The sequence below is a fragment of the Chiloscyllium plagiosum genome, chromosome 33 (assembly GCF_004010195.1).
Source record: "Chiloscyllium plagiosum isolate BGI_BamShark_2017 chromosome 33, ASM401019v2, whole genome shotgun sequence".
Taxonomy (NCBI): Eukaryota; Metazoa; Chordata; class Chondrichthyes; order Orectolobiformes; family Hemiscylliidae; genus Chiloscyllium; species Chiloscyllium plagiosum.
The window spans coordinates 4,141,751-4,161,578 of record NC_057742.1 but is presented as its reverse complement, the minus strand read 5'-3'; the positions used below and the strand labels follow the sequence as shown (position 1 = coordinate 4,161,578).

Here is a 19,828-nt window from a genome sequence, read left to right as displayed (position 1 = left end):
CTTCAGGAATGAGGAAAGTGTGCCAAGCAGGCTAAGATAAAAGGTAGGGAGGAGGGACTTGGGGGAGGGGCATTGAAAATGCAATAGGTGGAAGGAGATTAAGGTGAGGTTGATAGGCCGAAGTGGGGGTGGGTGCGGAGAGGTCAGGAAGAAGATTGCAGGTTTGGAAGGTGGTGCTGAGTTCGAGGTTGAGACTGAGACAAGGTGGGGGGAGGGGAAATGAGGAAAATGGAGAAATCTAAGTTCATCCCCTTTCCAACGCCCCTCCTCCCTACCTTTTATCTTAGCCTGCTTGACACACTTTCCTCATTCCTGAAGAAGGGCTCATACCCGAAACGTCGATTCTCCTGCTCCTTGGATGCTGCTTGACCTGCTGCGCTTTTCCAGCAACACATTTTCAGCTCTGATCTCCAGCATCTGCAGTCCTCACTTTCTCCTAGTTCATTTTTAAAGCGTTTGGTGTTTGCACATGCTCCATGCAAAATTGCTACATGTTTTCTGACTGCCTGACGGTATACAGGGTTATAGTGCCACCCATAGGACAGGGTTGTTATTACAGAGTGCCTGTGCAGCTCAAATGATCAAACTTTGACAGACACACCATATGTATGGTGTGTGGAGAAGGGTGGCATAAGGGGAGATCAATCAGAATTTGTAGAGAGAAAAGTTAGAATTCTGGAAGAATCCTTCAGGAAGAAAAATGCTTTTGTTATTGTATTCTGTACTGCAAAATATCTTTCATGGCCTCAATGTCTAATGAAGATGAGCTTGTGTTTATAAACTATTTGTCAAGTTCTTAGGAACTCTTCCAATCCGTCACGATGTTTTGATGTACAGTTGCTATTTTATAGTAGAATCTGATCTGTGCAGTACAATTGCCCATAAACAGCAGTGAGATAAATGGCCCTATGTGTTTTAATGTTTTTTATTGAGTGATAAATATTGGCTGTTCCATTCGAAAGATTTCTCCTCCTTTCTTTTTGAAGTATTGTCATTGTCCATTTCAGGTTGGCCATGTCTAATGTTTAATTTGTAAGATGGGGCCTTCAAAAGTGAATGGCTCTCTCAGCAGGTCACAAGTATTAACCTGTATTTTATGTTCAATTCTGGAATAGAGTTTGAACTCACAAGGTTTTGATTAATTTATAATGTTGCCCTGAACCAAGACTGGCATTAAATAAGCCATTGTGAATTTTAGAATCATGACCAACCAAAATTGTTATCACTGATGCTTGGTGTGAGCCGAGGACTGAGTACCTCACCTCAAAAAAAAGCCTCGAGCTTCCATCAGTTAGTATGGTGAGATAAGTAAACTGATCATTTTTTCTACTTGAACATGGAAAGTTAAGAGATGATGTGATGGGAGTAATCAAGATGGAGATTCAGTAAACTAAATCAGAAAGAGCTATATCCACTGTTTGGTGAATCGGTAACTAGAAGGCATAATAATGTCATCAAAAGAACAAAGGAAGAAGTCAGAGGAAATTTTCTTGCTCAAAAGATTATTAGTGCATAGATTTGATATGAGAAATAGTGATAGATACATAATATATAATAGTTTTCAAAGGAAAGTGGGTAAATACTTGAAAAAGGAAAATTTAATAAAGTGAGTGGTAAGGTCAGGCAATTGACATTAGAGATGGCTATTTGAGAATTGAGACAGTTGCAGTGTGCAAAATAGCCACAACCTGGGTCGTACAATCAGTGATTCTAAATTTCAGTATCTTGGATGGTGATTATAGAGGATAAATTTGAAAATGAGGTGGAAATTCAAAAATCTCATGTTGGTTCTTGGTCATGTTGAAGATGACTGCGTGAACAAAAATCCATTTGGTGACAGGAAATTGCATAGAATGTAATTAAATGCATGTTTTTAAAGGCTATTTAGGCTGATCAAACTCCCTTCCTTTTTACAGCTACATAATCAAGCAGATCTACAAGAAGAGAAGGTCCGAATTGAAAGGTTATTGGGTGCTATCTCTCACCCTGACCTCATTCAGAAGGTTTTGACCTTTGCTATGTCGGTATGTTACTTCTTACTATCCACCACATGATTGCCCAGGTTACTTCCATTGCAGTTTCCTGTTGTGCATTTAATTGCAAGTCAGACTAAAGTGCACAATGGAAAGGTCACAGGAAGATCTTCATCTCTCCCCTACCTGCATGCGTTTCTGTCAAATGAAATTCACTTGCTTAAGACGACCCTTCAGGACTTCATTGTGTAACTTGTAACAACTTCCCACAAATACCGTCATATCTGAAAACAAATACCTTCACAGTTAGTACTTCCTTCACTGGACTGTGTGCTAGTCTTATTTTATGACTATCTCCAGTACTTAATATTCATTTTAAAGTGAAAATTTTAATTTTAATTCACGTGTTATCTTTTGGCAGTTCAAGGATTGTTTTTATATCTTTAGAAATGAATTAATCGATTTGTAGTGCCTGATCCTTTTGTTGCTTTTCCTTCATTCTCTCAATCAGCTCAGCAGAATTTCTGCCGCAAGCATAACGAATGTTTCATTTGAACTTTACTGTGATGTGGCACTGATACAAGGGGATTTACCCATCCATAAAGTTTAATTAGTAAACCATCATTAATTCCTGTCCTTCCTCTTTCCGTTTTTCTATATGGATCTCAAACTGCACACTTCTTTCATAGAGGACATCACTGTACATAGACACTTCTCCAACCTCTATCCCACTTTTTATTTGCAGAATCATTACATCAAGTTCCAAAAGAACAAGTATGGCACCACAGACAATACAAGATCTAGTCCTGATTTGAGCCACTCATGAAACCACCTACAACCATCGTTGTTTGTTATTTAACCAATTGTTGGGTGTAAAGTCAAGTTTATCAACGCTTTAACTAAGAAATGCTCATGGCTACTTGTAAATGAAAATGGTGAAAAGAACTAAACTTATATTAGCATTCCTCTTCCCACCTTTCAAACTAGTGCATACCAACTTTGAGAAAAGGGCTTAGTTTATGGATGCTAGCAGTGGTTAGCATAGCTGACGACTTAAACTTTTCCCCATCATGGTCCCCCCTTCTGTCCCACCTACTAAGCAGCAGGAAGTTTCTAACATCTTATTGATATGGGTCCTTAAGAATGAAAACTCAAGATCAGAAATTAGTGCTAATTGCAAATACTACTTTGATAATATACAGTTATATTGCTGATGTAATTTCACTTGAACTTTATCATAGTTGTTAATATTAAGCTTGAAACACCCCCAATAATCTAGCATCAGGAAATATTCTGTTAAATTTAAACTTAAAAGTTACCAGTTGGTTTCTGTGCTGCATTTCTCTGAGCACATACTAAGCTGAAGTGCCCCATGGAAGGTTCAGTCCTGCCATTGTTGAGGAATATTTTTGAACTTATTTAGAGAAATGTGTTGGTTTCAGACTCCCTTTTCAGGATGTTTAGGAGTAGAAAATAACCCAAGCTTCCAAATCCACCAAAAACTTCCCTTATAATAACTGTCAGACCCATGTCTGTGCCATTTCCCCTGATGCGCACTCTTCTAACTGGCTGGTCTGCTCAGGGGCCTAAACCACAGGTTTTCTGTCACTCTTTTTCCCTGCAGGATCTGCTCACCACCAGCTGGGAGGGCGCGACATTCTCAGCCACGGTATTCTCCATGAATGAACCACCGAGATGAGATGATCCACTAACAGGAGATGCGCTTATAGGGGGTGTGAGCAGACTACGCTTTGAAAAGAGTAAATCAAAGAAAAAAGTGTTGTTGGAAACTTGACTGATGCAATAACCTTCAAATTTGTGTTTTACTTTCTTAGTTACATTAGTATAAACATGCTGGAAAAACTTTACTGTACATGGTACATTCTGTTCTTTTCATTAAGCTGGACTTCAGTGGGATTTATAGTCTGTTTTCATTTGCAGCTGTATTGTGCAAAAATAAAATGCCCTAGAGATTTAGCCCTTGTTTGCCATATTAACAGCTTAAATAGTGGGTTTTAAGTTAAGGTAGATCAGTTAACTATAGCTTCCTGCCCCTGGTAAATGGTAATGGATTCTTCTGCCCAGTGCAGTCAGTGCACAAACTAGAACAACTGAGACCACTGCCCTGCTGCATGAGCTTACCTGCCCTTACTGCTGTTGCTTGAAAATTATATTTGATTTTATGCTTATCTTTGCATGCACAGAGACTTAGTGGATGTATATGTGTAGATTTATATCTGTAATGTATTGAAGTCGCGTTTGTTATCACGTTTTACCTGACATTTTCACTATTACTTTTCATCACTAATATAAAGCATCATTATCTTGAAACAATTTAATAGGCAATGTTGCTTGTACACCAATGGTTTTGCATATAGTGCCTGGATCTCCCTTGTTCCCCTACCTGTAATACTTTCCCATTTGCACCTTGCTAATTGGATCCCTATTGCTCTTAAAAGGTGTAGCCTCCAAATTTTCATGGATTTGCATCTACTTACATTTCCTGCCAACTTGTTCATTTATAAACTTTGAAACCCACGTTTATAGTGCATTTGCCTTACCCAAGCCAGTTTCCTACAGAATATTTGACTTCTCTAAGGTGATTAAATTATTTCTATACGTCCTAGTTTAATTATCCACTGCAACCTGAACCCTGCTTGATCCAAGGTCTGATTGCGTAAATGCAAGCCACTGAAGACTGACAAGGTTTGAATTGGTAGTTATGGACCTGACGACTTTGATAAGATTGAAGGCTGTAGAAATCCTTACTTAGGTGGAATTACAGATACTTTGCAGAAGAATAAGCCATTTTGCCCAAATGATCTATTTGTCATTTAAGCTCCATGCAAGCCTACCTCCTTTTAGCTAATTCTATCAATATAACCTACTATTTCTTTCTACCTCATGTTTGTCTAGTTTTCCCTTAAATGCATCTATACTATTCGCCTCCACTACTTCCCACAGTCTTTTTCCTTTTTACATCTACAGGATTTTGAAAACTAAGTGAAGTGTTACCTAACCCACTTCAAATCTTTTGTTTTAACTTGGGTGATGTTCAGCATGTGGGTAAAGCTACTGGTTTTTCTTAATTGTTGCAGAGAAATATTCAGAATTTCAGATACCGAAAGCAATTCTAAACAATAACAGTGGAATTTGAACTGATTTTACATTGTCAAGTACTGGTCCTGATTATGGGGATAAGCAAAATCTTGCATATTATGTTCTTTCTTCACAGAAACTAAAAACATAGCAGAATTCAAACCCCAAGGAATTGGTTTTACAAAAGGTCTTGAACATTGTATAAGAAAGTTAAACATTTCTTGCCTTGAACCAGAGGTTCTGTCTTTGTTCTTCTACTTTTAAGCTAAGTGCTGGTTGAGTCAGAGAGGAAAGCTGGGAGACAATCAGCATGAAGGCAACTATCATTCATTCTTTGCTCCCCCTTTCTCGAACACCACCTCCCTGACCACATAAAAAACAAATTCTCGTCTTCATGCAATATGTCCTAACTTTTATTCTTTATAGCTACCAGACAGATGGACAAGTTTAATCACGTGTCCTGTGTTTCATGTTTATTTCTGATCCTGAAAATTATGAAGTAAAATTGGAAGTCAATGCACCCTGATACTTGGTGGTTAACGCACTGTCAAACCATGTGAAGGAGATCTAGTTAACGAGCCCTGTTTGTATGTTGTTTGGCTCATTTTCAGGAAAAGCAGCTTTGAGGGACCAGAGTCCTCCAAGATAGGGAAGACGAATGAAATGGGAAAACCACTTGTGTTACCCACTTTTTCCCTTTCTGGTGACGCTGGCTGCTGCCGTAGTGTGTATTGCTGCAAAGTCTGTAGATATCGGCTGAATACCATCAGCAATGATATCCCACTACAACTGAACGAACCGCCACCAATTATTGTCTAGACAGGGACAAGTGGCTCACTGGATAAGGTTACACCAGTCTGCTGTAGGTTATGAGGACCATACCTCAGCAAAAGTCATTACCTTTAGTGAAGGAATTGAAAAAATGAAGAGGTGTTTAAGCCTATAAGCTATAAATACATTGTTTGGTTTCATTTCTGCATACAGTGCTTTAGCCTTCGTGGAACTGATGCACAGCAAAGGAAGAAAAATGTTTGCAAAAATAAAAAGATTTTTTTTGTGTTAACCACAGTGCTTTTGTTGTTCTTGTAGGAAGAGGTTCGTCCCCAGGACACGGTTTTTGTACTCGGTGGCGTATCAGGTGGAAGTTTAATGGGTAGGAAAGCTGCCTGGAAATTTGTAAAAGATAACTGGGAAGAACTGTACAATCGCTATCAAGGAGGCTTTTTAATAGCACGATTAATCAAGGTAAACACAGAAAATGTTCTCAACTGCCCTGAGTCCATTATGCCTTTACTTTCAATTCAAGGACTCAATATTGCTTCCTTCAGCAGGAATATCTAGCTATTCAAACCACTTCACAATGATGAGTCGAGTACTTAATGTGATTGAATTGGCCTCATAGAGAAGGATAACTAAAATGATGTCCTGCCACATCCAAGTATGGCAGTTTGATAGTTATCATGTTCCATTCCTGAACTATTATAAATCTATATGCAGCATTATTCTACTTTTCTTTCTGCTGCAAGTGTCCTATAATAAGAGCTGTGAAACATAGCTGAAATGTAGATTCCCAAATTGAGCTTGCTGCAGATTATTGGAATACTTGTGTTTCCATTCATGGTATTATTGAACTGTCTGCCAAGATAGTCTTGAGCAGAAAAGGAACAGAAAAATCTGGAATTTCATCAACTCGGATGGAACAGGGAATTCAAGATGTCTTTTACAAGGATTTCTCAAGTTCTTTGGTCATGATTTCAAGGAATGTTTTTTTTAAAAGCTCCATCAAAATAATTTAATATTACAATGCAATAACCTACAGACTCCCAAGATTAAAAAGAAAACTCAAAGAATATCTGAACAGACAGACAGCATGATGGGTTATTTTGCTCACCTTCAGGGAGCAAGTCCCCTAGCAGGTTACCCAAGCATGAAAATTATCTTCTGTCTGAGAATTCATGGAATTCAGGTTGGAATCCTCCTCCAGCTTGCACCCTTTCTTAGCCCCTGCGACTGCTTCCGTAGTTGCATTGAACTGATTTAGGTTTATTGTCACATGTACTCACATGAGTACAATGAAAAGTTTACAAGTCCCAACTTACGGCGCCAACTTAGGAACAAAGGTATCTTGATACAAAGCAGAAAAATAAATCAAAGTTTAAAAAGTTAAACCTTACAGTCTGTCTTACTAAAAAGTAGAAAAACAAAGAAACACAGTTAACACTGATTGAGTTGAGCATGGATCTAGATTCATATAGTACCTGCAAATAGCTAGCATTCCAAATGTTCTTTGAAGCAGAAAATAAAGCAATGTACTGAGGCACTTAATACAGTTTAAGGAAAGGGAATGTTGTTTGCAGATGGATCAGAGTTTGCTTATGGGTAAGTTCCTGGGGATGATGGACATTGAAAAGGTGTTTGGGTAGGTTGGGCCAGAATTGCTGAAGGCACTGCTTACTTTTGATGGAGCAAAGTGCAGGGATCAATGCAGATCAGACCCCACAGACTATGGAGGAAGTTACAAAAATAGCAACAGCCAGCACAATTGGAAGACTCTTTAGGTTAAGTCAATGATTTTTAATTTAATTTAGAAATAGGAGTCCAACACAAGCATGGCAGGTCAAACATTTTTGATGCCTTTTACCCATTCCATCCAATCCAATAAGCCATGTATGCCACTGGTGGTCAGGAATTTATCAATCTCTGTCTTAAACATACTAAAAGACTGAACATCTTAGCCCACTGTAATAGAGAATTCTAAAGGTTCACAACCTTCTGAGTAAAACGTTTCTCCTCATCTCAGACCCAAGTAGCATCTCCCTTTTTTTTAATTGTACTCCTTATTTTTCGACTTCCCAACCAGGGGAAACTTCTTACTTGCATCTACCCTGTCTAACCCTTTTAAGTACTCTACAAGCTTCAATAAGATTACCTCTCATTCTTCGAAACTCTAGAAAATACAGACTCAGTTTGCCCAATCTCTCTCCATACGACAGTGCCACCACCCCATAAACAAGTTTGGTGAGTATTTGCACTCCGTTGATAGCGATAATATGTTTCATGAGATAGACACCAAATTGCACACACTACTCCAGGTTCAGTTTAACCAAGTTCCTATACAACTGAAGCAAGACTTAACTACTCCTGTGCTCAAATCCTCTTGTGTTAAAGGCTAATATTCCATTAACCTTTCTAATAGCTTACTGCATCTGCATGTTAGCCTGCAGTGATTTTTCAACAAGGATATCTTGGTCCCTTTGTACATCTGCAGTTTCCAACTACCTCTTATTTAAGAATTACTCTGCACATCTGTTTCTCCTACTAAAGTGTAAAACCTTACATTTTATACATTATATCCCAACGGCTGTATTTTTGTCCATTCACCAAGCCTGTAGAAATCCTCCTGAAGCTTTTTGTAGGTTCTTCACAACATAATTCCTCTTAACTTGGTATCATCCCAAATTTGGAAGTAATGTATTTTGATCCCCACTTCCAAATCATTCATATACTGAACAGCTGGGGCCCAAATGCTGATCCTTACGGTAAAGATGTTGTGAAACTTGAAAGGGTTCAAAAAAGATTTACAAGGATGTTGCCAGCGTTGGAGGATTTGAACTATAGGGAGAGGCTGAACAAGCTGGGGCTGTTTTCCCTTAAGCGTCGGAGGCTGAGGGGTGACCTTATAGAGGTTTACAAAATTATGAGGGGCAGGGAAAGGGTAAATAGGCAAAGTCTTTTCCCTGGGGTTGGGGAGTCCAGAACTAGAGGGCATAGGTTTAGGGTGAGAGGTGACAGATATAAAAGAGACCTAAGGGGCAACTTTTTCACCCAGAGGGTGGTACGTGTGTGGAATGAGCTGCCAGAGGAAGTGGTAGAGGCTGGTACAATTGCAACATTTTAAAAGGCATTTGGATGGGTATATAAATAGGAAGGGTTTGGAGAGATATGGGCCCGGGTGTTGGCAGGTTGAACTAGATTGGGTTGGGATATCTGGTCGGCATGGTCTGCTTCCATGCTTTACATCTCTGACTCTACTCCATTCATCACAGCCAGCCAATGCAAGAATGACCTATTTATTTCTACTGTTTTATGTCTGTTGACCAGTCGTTAATACATGCCAGTACTCTTACTTCCTATTCTGTGTGCTTTAATTTTTCTAATCTTCCTGTGGTGGAAAATTATTAAAACCATATCCTATGAAAAAATATTTTTAAAGAGACATAGATGGATAGGATATGGTGTGGATGATGACATTTAGAATTTATTTTCATTTGAGTTTTGATTTTAGATGAACAGTCAAGCAGTATACTGCCCCGTAGAGTTGAGAGTCTTAAAATCATAGAACCACATTGACCCATCAAGTCCACACCGACCCTCCAAAGAGCATTCCACCCAGACCCACCCTGTCTCTGTAACCTGCATTTCACATGGCTAACCCACCGAGCCCGCACAATCCTGAACACCATGGGCAAGTTAGCATTGCTAATTCACCCAACCTGCATGCCTTTGAACTGTGGGAGAAAACCGGCGCGCACACAGGAAAGCAACGCAGACACGATGAGAATGTGCAAACTCCACACAGTCACCCAAGCATGGAATCAAACCTGGGTCCCTGGCACCGTGAGGTAGCACTGCTAACCACTGAGCTACCATGTTGCCCTGATGGAGAGATTTTACTGGGGTCTCCATTATCTCCAGGGAATATACTGCAATTGGGCAACACATCAAAAGAAACCTAGGAGCACTCCTAAACAATGAGCTGCATTTGTAAAGCAAAATTGACGAGCAACAAATAGGAGCAAATTACTGCAGATGCTGTAATCTACTGAAGACCACAAATGCTGGAGATCACAAGGGGTCAGACAGCATCTGTGGAGACAGAGCAAGCTAATGTTTCAATTCTATCTGACTGTTCGTCAGTGTCTTTGTGAAGAGTCATCTAGACTCAATGTTAGCTTGCTCGCGCTCTCTGCATGGATGCTGTCTGACCCGCTGTGATCTCCAGCATTTCTTGACAAGGAGAAACATCACAAGGCACTTCGCAGATGTGTATTCTTAAAGTACTGAATCAAAATAAGATATTAGGTGTTGTAACCACAAGCTTTGTCAAAGTGATAGGCTTTAAGGAGATTCTGAAAATAGAGAAGAAAGGTTTAAAGAAGGATTTCTAGGGAGCAGTCAAAGGCACAGCTGTCAATGGAAGCAGGTAAAATGGGGGCATGAGCAAAGGGTAAGAGATGTAGCAACTAAGTGTTCTTGGATGAACATTACAAAAAAGTGAGATGGTGCTTAATATGCTGCAATCAGATCTGATAATTGTGTGGTGATTATGCTATACCTGAGGGAATAAAGATGGCAACTATACCATCTTCCTGGATAAGAGACAGTTAAATCTTTTGTTAGTAACAAGAGTATCAAAGGTGGAGGTGAGGGAGTGGTTGAGAAAGGATTGTCGTGTACAGCAGCTAAACTGGTGATGTTTGCAAGTAACTCTAATTGACGATTAGTAAACATAAAGCTAAGCGGGGGTGCGTTCTCCTTTCTTTCTGAAGTCAATGATCAGTTCTTTTGTTTTGCTGACATTGAGAGAGAGGTTGTTATCTTGTGCCAAGACACCAAGCCCTCCATCTCCTTTCCGTTTTCTGACTCATTGTTTGATATTTGTCCTACTACAGTGGTATCATCAGCAAACTTGGCATTTGTTTGGATTTTGGCTACACAGTTGTGGGTGTATAGGGAGTACTGTCGGGGGCTGAGAACACATCCTTGGGGGCTCTTGAGGATTATTGGAGGAGCTGCAGGCTTCACCTTGATGTGATAGTCTGTTATAGTGATGTTGGCCGAGAGATTGAAGTTGGCTTGGAAGCTCCCCTACTCTCCTTCAAATTGTGACACAGGATTTTGCGTGTCAGTATGAAAGTGCAGTACTGTGTTAGCATTGTACTAGAGCATCAGCTTAGATATTATGTTTAAGTCTTTAGAATAGTAATTGAAGCCACAGTCTCTTGAGTTTAGAGTGCTGCTAACTAAGCCATGGCTAACACTACCCTATCTCCAGAAGACTACTCAGAAGAATTCCCCTATTAAGTTATTCTGGTAGTTGTAAGGTTGTACCACTTTTAATAAAATGAAGATTAGATTTTTGCATTACATCCAGAGTATAAAAGACCAAAATTAATATCTCTACTAAATATTGATTCTTTTTTCTTGAATAGAAAGATATTTTGTCATCTATTTACTGACTGATCTTTTACCTCTCAAATTTAGCTAACAGTCGAAGGTTTTGCTGGTGACAAGATGGCTGCTGACATAAAGGTAAAAGTAAATTCTCAATTATTTACATGTAATTTTTTTTTCAGTTTTTAGGCTTAGCTGTAAATGTTCCACAATTCCAGTACCATTAATGTTCACCAGCTTTGTGCCAGTTTCATCATTCTCAAATGTAGAATTTTTGGTGGGGAAAGAGGAATGAAATGGAAAAGTTAGTTGCATACCATTACAGTAACAGTTTGTTACCATCATACCTGTTTTCCTACTGTGAGTTTGACGACAGTATGCCATCGTTTTAGGTGTCTCCTCTTCATTCCAAGGCAAAACCAGGGCATTGCTGACTGACCTGGCTTTAGCAACTTAGAGAATGCTCATGCCTGCCAGTATCACTCTGAAGTACAAAGTGATCCATTGGTGAATCATGGATGGATCCCCAAGCAATGGATTTGAAATCCCCAGGGTGGGGTTGGGGGAGCCCTTGGAACTACATCAGTTGTGTAATGGGGGAAACTCTGAGACCATGCCTGTATTAGCAGGCAAATAGCCAGGAAGCTACATTGTTGTTTGTAGGCAACATGCAGGATTGTTTCAATATTTTCCATGGGATCCAAGACTGTATGCCAATGAGTGTGCAGATCTGCCATTTGTAAACCACCTTATTTAAAAGAAACTGACCTGAAGAGGGATGAGAAATGGCTTGGGAGAAGGACTTATACAGTTTAGGTGTTTCTGCTTCCATCCAGTAACTGCAGGTGATTGTGAAGGATTAATTGGGTGAAGAGGGTGTGGTGTACAGATTTGCTATAATTTGATCAATGCTTTTGCTGCTATGAAGCATTAAAACATGCAGTTACTGTTCAATCATCGCAGCCTTGTGCAGTTTGCTATTTACTTTCATGTACTGAGAGTTCTAACCAGTTGTAAAACGGTGCAACTATCTCATTATCTTGTAATGGAATTAATTGTCTCAACTGAAGGAGAATTACTGAGACTGGAAAGTGATTAATGGTTCCATCAATTGCTTATTGATTTTTTTTTCAGAGTTTCCCACAGGCAGTTTTCATGAAATGTTTCTCTTGCTGCTGTAAAATTTTGTTGAGAAAACCTTTAGTGTAAAATCTACTTTTAAAATGACTCAGCAGCTGAACAGAGTTGTCTAAATTTCTGAGCACAATGTGCAAATAGTTCAATTCGTGTGAGAGGCTGACCAGACTGCAGAAAGTTGTGTTGTCGCTGACCATTATACTAACTCTGATTATGCTCCATTCATGTTTTGGTTGTTAGTATATACATTTTTTTTTACTGGATACTAATACCCTTGATCCAGCAGGTTTCAATAAGCTACGTGGGGGTCAAATATTTTAAGTCTCACTGTAAATGTGTTTAAATGATTATGAACAGCACCTGATCGCTGCTACACTCAAACCAAAGAATAGAAGTGCAGGAATAGGATATACCATAAATGATACTTCTCAAGTTGCAAAGTGAAAAGCTAGGGCTTTCTTTTAAGCAAGGAAACATTTGGTGGAGCTGCCATCAGTTATCAGTGTGCACTAAAATGTATCACCTGCAACATAATTTTTGAAAATCATACATAATATATTATGTCCTAAGGATGTGGAATCCCTCAGTCGGGTCAATTTACTATCAATAACCAGAGTATATAGTTTTTCTGGAAATCCTCATTTTCTTTTCCTCTCTGCAAGCAAAGCCCTCATTTTGATTTGGCAATGTTGAGTTCCTTATCTTGGTCTTTCTGCTGAGAGAGCAGAATTGAGTAGAGGACAGGTCAATTTTTTTCAACACCATTTTAGAAAAGAAAGAACAAAAGTTGAAAAATCAAATGAAAACTGATGACTGTTTCTGTCCCACGTTCGACAATTGCAAATACTCTCAGCTATTTCTACTGTCTGCAGAACATTCAGAAATGAGAAGATTTGCAGACCCACCCTCCTAAGACAGTGTAGGTTCTCCATTTACATCACCCACTAACTTTGATCTAAACTAAAAATAACTCAGTGAGGTGTGATGGTGCTGAGCCATGATGGGATAGATTTTCCCAGTGCGATTGGATTGTTTGACTGCTTCAACTACAGATAGTTTAATCGAGGAGGAACAGGCACTTCGTTACTCACCCAAATATCAATCGTTTCAAATACCTCATATTGACAATGCTGTCTGAGAGATCTTGCAGCGAACTCATAGCTACATTTACTAGCACGGACAAGAGAGAGAAATTAACTAAATTTTTCTTCCTGTTTTAGCCATACCTAAAATGTTTATTTTAATTTTCGTATCACTTTTTTCCTTTCTAAATATAAGCAGTGGTGTGTTTACTTAGATCCTTTTTAATTTAAAAACGACCCACAGAAAATTCTTCAGGGTTAAACCAAAGGAATGTTTATCAGTGCTTTGAAAACAGAGGAATGGTTCAAGCTACATTGTTTTCCGTGTATCCAATAAAGAAAGAAGAGACGATCAAAGGTGATAGAATCATGAGGGGCATTGGTAGGGTGAACAGCCGAGGTCTTTTCCCCAGGGTAGGGGAGTCCAAAACTAGAGGGCATAGGTTTAAGATGAGAGGGGAAAGATTTAAAAGGGACCTGAGGGGTAACTTACATGCAGATGGTGGTGCGTGTATGAATTGAGCTGCCAGAGGAAGTAGTGGAGGCTAGTACAATTACAAGATTTAAAAGTCATCTGGATGGGTGCATGAATGGGAATGTTTAGAAGGTTAGGGCCAAATGCAGGCAAATGGGAATAGATTAATTTAGGCTTTCTGGTCGGCATGGATGAGTTAAACTGAAGGGTCTGTTTCTATGCTGTACATCTGTGATCTTGTATCAGAACTAGTTTATGTGAATTAGAAAGGCCAGTAAGGACGTTGCAGCTGAGGATCTTTCAGTTGATTATACACCAGTATCTTTTATAGGAGTTCAGTGCAGTTGACTTGTTGATGAAGGTGTCATAGTTGTAAGCGTGAAATTGGTTTACTTTGCAGGCGATCCACAGGTTTCTTTTCAGGATTCAGACTTTTGAGAGAAGAGGCAGGTATTTAGCGAAGCCTGGAGCTGGTTACCTTTCAGATGTTACTAACAGACTGACAACAGACAAAACTGTAAAGTTAAAGCTGAATGAAAGAAACCAATTTCAATCATACCATTTAAAAACAAAGTGCTATAAAAACTTAATACATCAGAACTGAAGAGTTGTATCAAACTCTTAACATTAACTGTTGTTTGTATGTCCACACATGCTGCAAGACCTGCTGAGTTTCTTTGTCTTGTTCTAAATTTCCAGCATCCAAAGTATTTTGCTTTAATATCAGTTAGGGCATTGAGTTGAGACTTTCAGCAAGCAGTTTTGGATTTTTATGTCCTATTGTCAAAAACCATTGCTTTTTCTTTGCAGTGGACAATTGTGGAGTGATTGGCATTACATCAAATATTTGATTGTTTCGTTTGTTCAGAGCTGGCTGAGTTAAATGTCTGGTCTACTAGTCACTTGTGTTTACTTGGCTGAAATGTTAATGCAATGTAAGAAGCGTAACATTCCAATAGGTGATGAATTTGTTTTTGTCCTGTTAAATGCTAAGTGTTTCTGGAAGCAGTCAACTTCCTCATTCGATATTTGATAGCAGCCATTTTAAAATCTGACCTGAGTCCATTACACAAATAAACTAGAGTCATAGAGATGTACAGCATGGAAACACCCTTCGGTACAACCTGTCCATGCCAACCACATGCCAGCACCTGGTCCATATCCCTCCAAACCCTTCCTATTCATATACCCATCCAAATGCCTCTTAAATGTTGCAATTGTACTAGCATCCACCACTTCCTCTGGCAGCTCATTCCATACACGTACCGCTCTCTGCGTGAAAAAGTTGCCCCTTAGGTCTCTTTTATATCTTTCCCCACTCACCCTAAATCTACACCCTCTAGTTCTGGACTCCCCGACCCCAGGGAAAAGATTTTGTCTATTTATCCTATCCATGCCCCTCATAATTTTGTAAGCCTCTATAAGGTCACCCCTCAGCCTCCGACGCTCCAGGGAAAACAGCCACAGCCTGTTCAGCCTCTCCCTATAGCTCAAATCCTCCAACCCTGGCAACATCCTTGTAAATCTTTTCTGAACCCTTTCAAGTTTCACAACATCTTTCCGATAGGAAGGAGACCAGAATTGCATGCAATAGTCCAACAGTGGCCTAACCAGTGTCGTATACAGCTAGATAATATAGTTTCTTCTAAAAAAGAATTACAAGGTAGAATCTCTCTATTCCTGTCCTCTGGGAATTACAGTGCCAAAACACACATTATTGCAATTGAAAACTGGTGGTAAATTTGAAGCTCTTTCAAAAATTTGAGCGTTGGTGCTCTAAGATAAAAGCTACACTGTACCCATTTTGTGAACCACCAAGTGTTGGGCTCAGTACTGATTTAATTTTTCACCAGTGAAAATTGTCTTTGTTCAAGTTGATCTATCTTTTTCATCACCTTGTCTCTTGTATTTCAGAGCTTTTTTGAGACTCATCCTGCCCCTGCCGCAGAGCGGACCATCCAACAGTCATGTGAGAATGTCCTGCTGAACGGAGCCTGGCTAAAGCGTGATGCAGAAGCCATCCAGCAATTTTTGATGCAACGTAGAGGGGCACACCCCACAGTGTGATCAAAATACCCCATGAGCCACCATCACCCCACTGCCTTGCCATGGGGAGGGGAGTTTGAAAGTATATTTCACAGCCAGAGCCTGTCACCTATTAACTTTGGTTGAAAATGAATGTAGTTAATACCTCATTTTAATAAGAGAGAACAGAAAGCTACTGGCAGCTGATATGAAATGTGTTGTTTGGAGTGACTTGTGTGTACAGACAGTGACATGGCAAGATGCAGTCTTAATATGACATTGGATTGGTGACAACTTAGAACACTGAAGCAAGCCTGCTGGTTATATTGTGGTAATGTCATTCCTTCCCTCCTCTCTGGCCAAGGCCAGTTAATTCTTATTTAATTATTTCTAGGCCTCAGTTTAACCGTTGATGTCCTTCATAAAGAGGAAGAAACATCTCAGTAGCAGCCACATTGAATAAAAATAGGAGATATAAATAAGAAAAAAGTATTAGAGCTTTCATTTTTAAAAAAAAATGGGTTAGGGACCTTTATGAGAATAGGATGCATGATTTTTTTTTTTGGTGTGTATACCCGGGGCCATTTTCACTGTTAATTTGCAATTTAGCACATAAATTGTTTTAAAGAAAAGATATAACTTTAATACTTGAAAACAAGAGTTAAAGCCCCCTTACCTGGGAACACCACTAGAGAATAGCAACAAAAGTCAGTCCTGATTCCTGTGCTACGTGTATCCATATGTGAAAGCCTTAAAACTGATTCAAACTGGCATGTAACTGGGGGGAGGGGGGGATGGTGTTGGGGGTTGAGAGTGGGGAAAAAACGATGTAAATGGTAGACTTAACCTGAGAGTGGGAGAGCCAAGATGTACTAACCCTGCAAAATAAAGAGGAATGGACTGTACCTCATTTTAACATAAATCCAATATTTAGTGTGGCTTCAGTTCATTTGGAGAAGGTCATCGAACTAATTGTCAAACTGCTTCCCTGAAATACTCGTTGTGCTTTTTGTTTTAAGATACAGTTGGTGTTAATAAAAAAAAGAATTGTCAGTGATATGTCTCTTGCTTTTTCTGTGCATTGTGATATCAGATGGTGGTTATGTATTCAAAGTCTGGGTGTGAATAAAGCCAGGGTTTAATTTTAAGATTCAGATCATACTACACATCATGTGTAATATATTCTAATCCTTCGTTTCACTGTAGCCTGGACCAGTTACTAATCTGATCTATGGACTGAGGAAGGTATGGATGGCAGTTTGTTAATTATTTATATTGGAAAACATTTGTTTATTAATTTAATGCAGTTGTGGATCACTTCCAGTGTTTCTAGGATTATAATTGATGGGGAAGAATGCTGGATATTGGGTGGGGGCGGGGCGTGCGGTAGTGGGGGGAGGACGGTGAAAGACTTGTGTGTATCGAAAGCAACAGGATGAAGTTGGAAAGCTGTTTTGAAAATGAGCAAGTACATTGGATTCTTTACTTTATTAGTTAACACTTCATACAAAAATAGAGAGGATATCCTTGAATCCTATGTAAATCACTGTTCGGCCTTAGCTGGAGCATTTATGTTCAATTCTTTGCACAACACGTCTTCCTAAAATTGGACAGGAGATAGGTGAGGTTTACAAACATTATATCAGCAATGATAGATTACAGTTTCTCTGGAGAGAAAGACTGGAGAAGTGGGGATTTATGTTCTTAGAGCATAAGTGATTTGATAGAGGTGTTCAAAATCATGATGAGAATAAATAGAGGGGTTTCCAGTACAGAACATTGGTAACTAGAAAAGTCAGATTTAAGGCAAAAAGAGTCTATGGCAATGGGAAATATTTCCATTCCACAGCCAATTACGATGATTTGAAATGCATTGTCAAAAAGAATGATGGAAGAAGATGCATTAGCAGCTTTCCAAAGGGAATCGATTACATGCTTGAAGGAGCAATTTGCCAGATTATGGGCAAGCAAGACCATTTGGAAAGCTGTGTCAAAAATCTGGCACAGGTTGTGTACACTTAGGCATTTAGTTAATGGTGATATTCCACAGGATGGAAATAATTACAAGGGAACTGGCAGTATAGTGATGTTTCACCCATAGAGCCAAAACATACTTGTCTGCTGGCAATCTATTTGTTGATGCTCAGCCCCTTTCGACCTTACCTGGTCTCCATTAGCTTTGTATTTTATAAAAAGACAATTACCTTAGGCCTGAATTGGTAATCCTGGAATGGACTGTATTGTAGGGGTGTTGGCGGGCTCAGAACCAGTTGTGGAGACCCTCCAATGTCGAGCAGAGCACAAGAGGGAGGAAGTTGAACTCTTTTTATATTTAAGTCTTAATTTCAGCCTTAATATCTTCGAAAAGTCATAAGGTGCCAGAGCATGGTAACATTACACTTGTCACTGTGTATACAAATATACACACAAGTGACGAATCATTCCATTCAATTCAGTTGAATGCATCCCCTGAAGTACACCTACAGTTTATACCTTGCACTTTCTCTCTTGGTTCCTGCTGTATTCATCTTGAAGTTCATTTTCTGCTAAGACCTCAACTACCACTCCAGGATGAAAGAAAACAAATTTGCATGTATAGGGCATTCTCCACAACATGCAAACGACTTCACTTGTCAATTATATACTTCTGAAGGGCTGTCATTGTTGTAATGCACTTCCAAAGTCTCCAATTTTCATGCTGTACATCTCTATTGCTCTCTAACTCCATAATATGTTATTTTGGTGAATTACATAAACCTGCGGTTTGCTACACCTAGAATCATAAAGATGTACAACACAGAAACAGACCCTTTGGTCCAACTTGTCCATACCAACCAAAACTCAATTAATCTAGTCCCATTTGCCAGCATTTGGCCCTTATTCATCTATTCATGTTTCCATTTAGATGCCTTTTAAATGTTGTAATTGTACCAGCCTCCTCTTCCTCTGAAAGCTTATTCCATATGCACACAATCCTCTGCATGAAAAAGTTGCCCCTTAGGTCTCTCAAAATTTCTGGCCCCCTTCACTTTAAATCTGTGCCCTCTGGTTTGGACTCCCCAACAATGGGAGAAGACCTTGTCTAATTACCCTATCCATGCCCCTATCCATATGATTTTATAAATTTCTATAAGATCACCCCATAGCCTCCAATGCTCCAGGGAAAATAACCCCAGTCTATTCAGCTTCCCCCTATAACTCAAGCCCTCCAACCTTAGCAATATTCTTGTAAATCTTTTTTGAACCCTTTCAATTTTCACAATATCTTTCCTATAGCAGGGGGACCAGATTTGCGTGCACTATTCCAAAAGTGGCCTAACCAATGTCCACTACAGCCACAACATGACATCCCAGCTCCTATACTAGTGCACTGACCAATAAAGGCAGGTGTACCAGATGCCACCTTCACCCTGTGACTTCACTTTCAAGGAACTATAAACTTGCACCCTATGGTCTATCTTTGGCAACAATCCCCAGGACCTTAATCGTTAAACGTATAAACACTGCTCCACCAAAATGTAGCCTCACATTTCTCTAAATTAGACTCCATCTGCCACTCCTCGGCTCATCTGACCAATGTCCCATTGTATTCTGTGGTAGCCTTCTTCGTTGTCCACTATACTACCAATTTTGGTGTCATCTGCAAACTTAGTAATCATACCTCCTGTATTCACATCCGAATCATTTACACAAATGACAAAAAGTGGACCCAGTACTACTACTTGTGATACAGCACTGCTCACAAGCCTCCTGTCTGAAAAGTAACATTCTACCACCACCCTCCGTTACCTACTTTGGAGCCAAGGTTGGTATATTTAACATTGATCAGTGTCTAAAGAGATTTTTTTGACAGTAACCTGTCC

The 19,828-nt window shown here is 39.4% G+C and overlaps 1 protein-coding gene across 2 annotated transcripts in view; it reads left to right on the top strand.

The window, feature by feature from the left end:
- Positions 1 to 17,022, top strand: part of npepps (aminopeptidase puromycin sensitive) — a 231,246-nt gene extending 214,224 nt beyond the window's left edge. Inside the window, exons 20-23 of one of the 2 annotated variants that reach the window (XM_043674808.1) lie at positions 1,917 to 2,024; positions 6,162 to 6,317; positions 11,337 to 11,384; positions 15,855 to 17,022. In XM_043674808.1, the coding sequence (XP_043530743.1) occupies positions 1,917 to 2,024; positions 6,162 to 6,317; positions 11,337 to 11,384; positions 15,855 to 16,007 (465 nt within the window). In that variant the 3' untranslated portion in view covers positions 16,008 to 17,022. Of the gene's footprint in view, positions 1 to 1,916; positions 2,025 to 3,597; positions 3,734 to 6,161; positions 6,318 to 11,336; positions 11,385 to 15,854 lie in introns of those variants that run through there. The other variant, XR_006309177.1, reaches the window with a different exon arrangement.
- Positions 17,023 to 19,828: the final 2,806 nt, after the last annotated feature.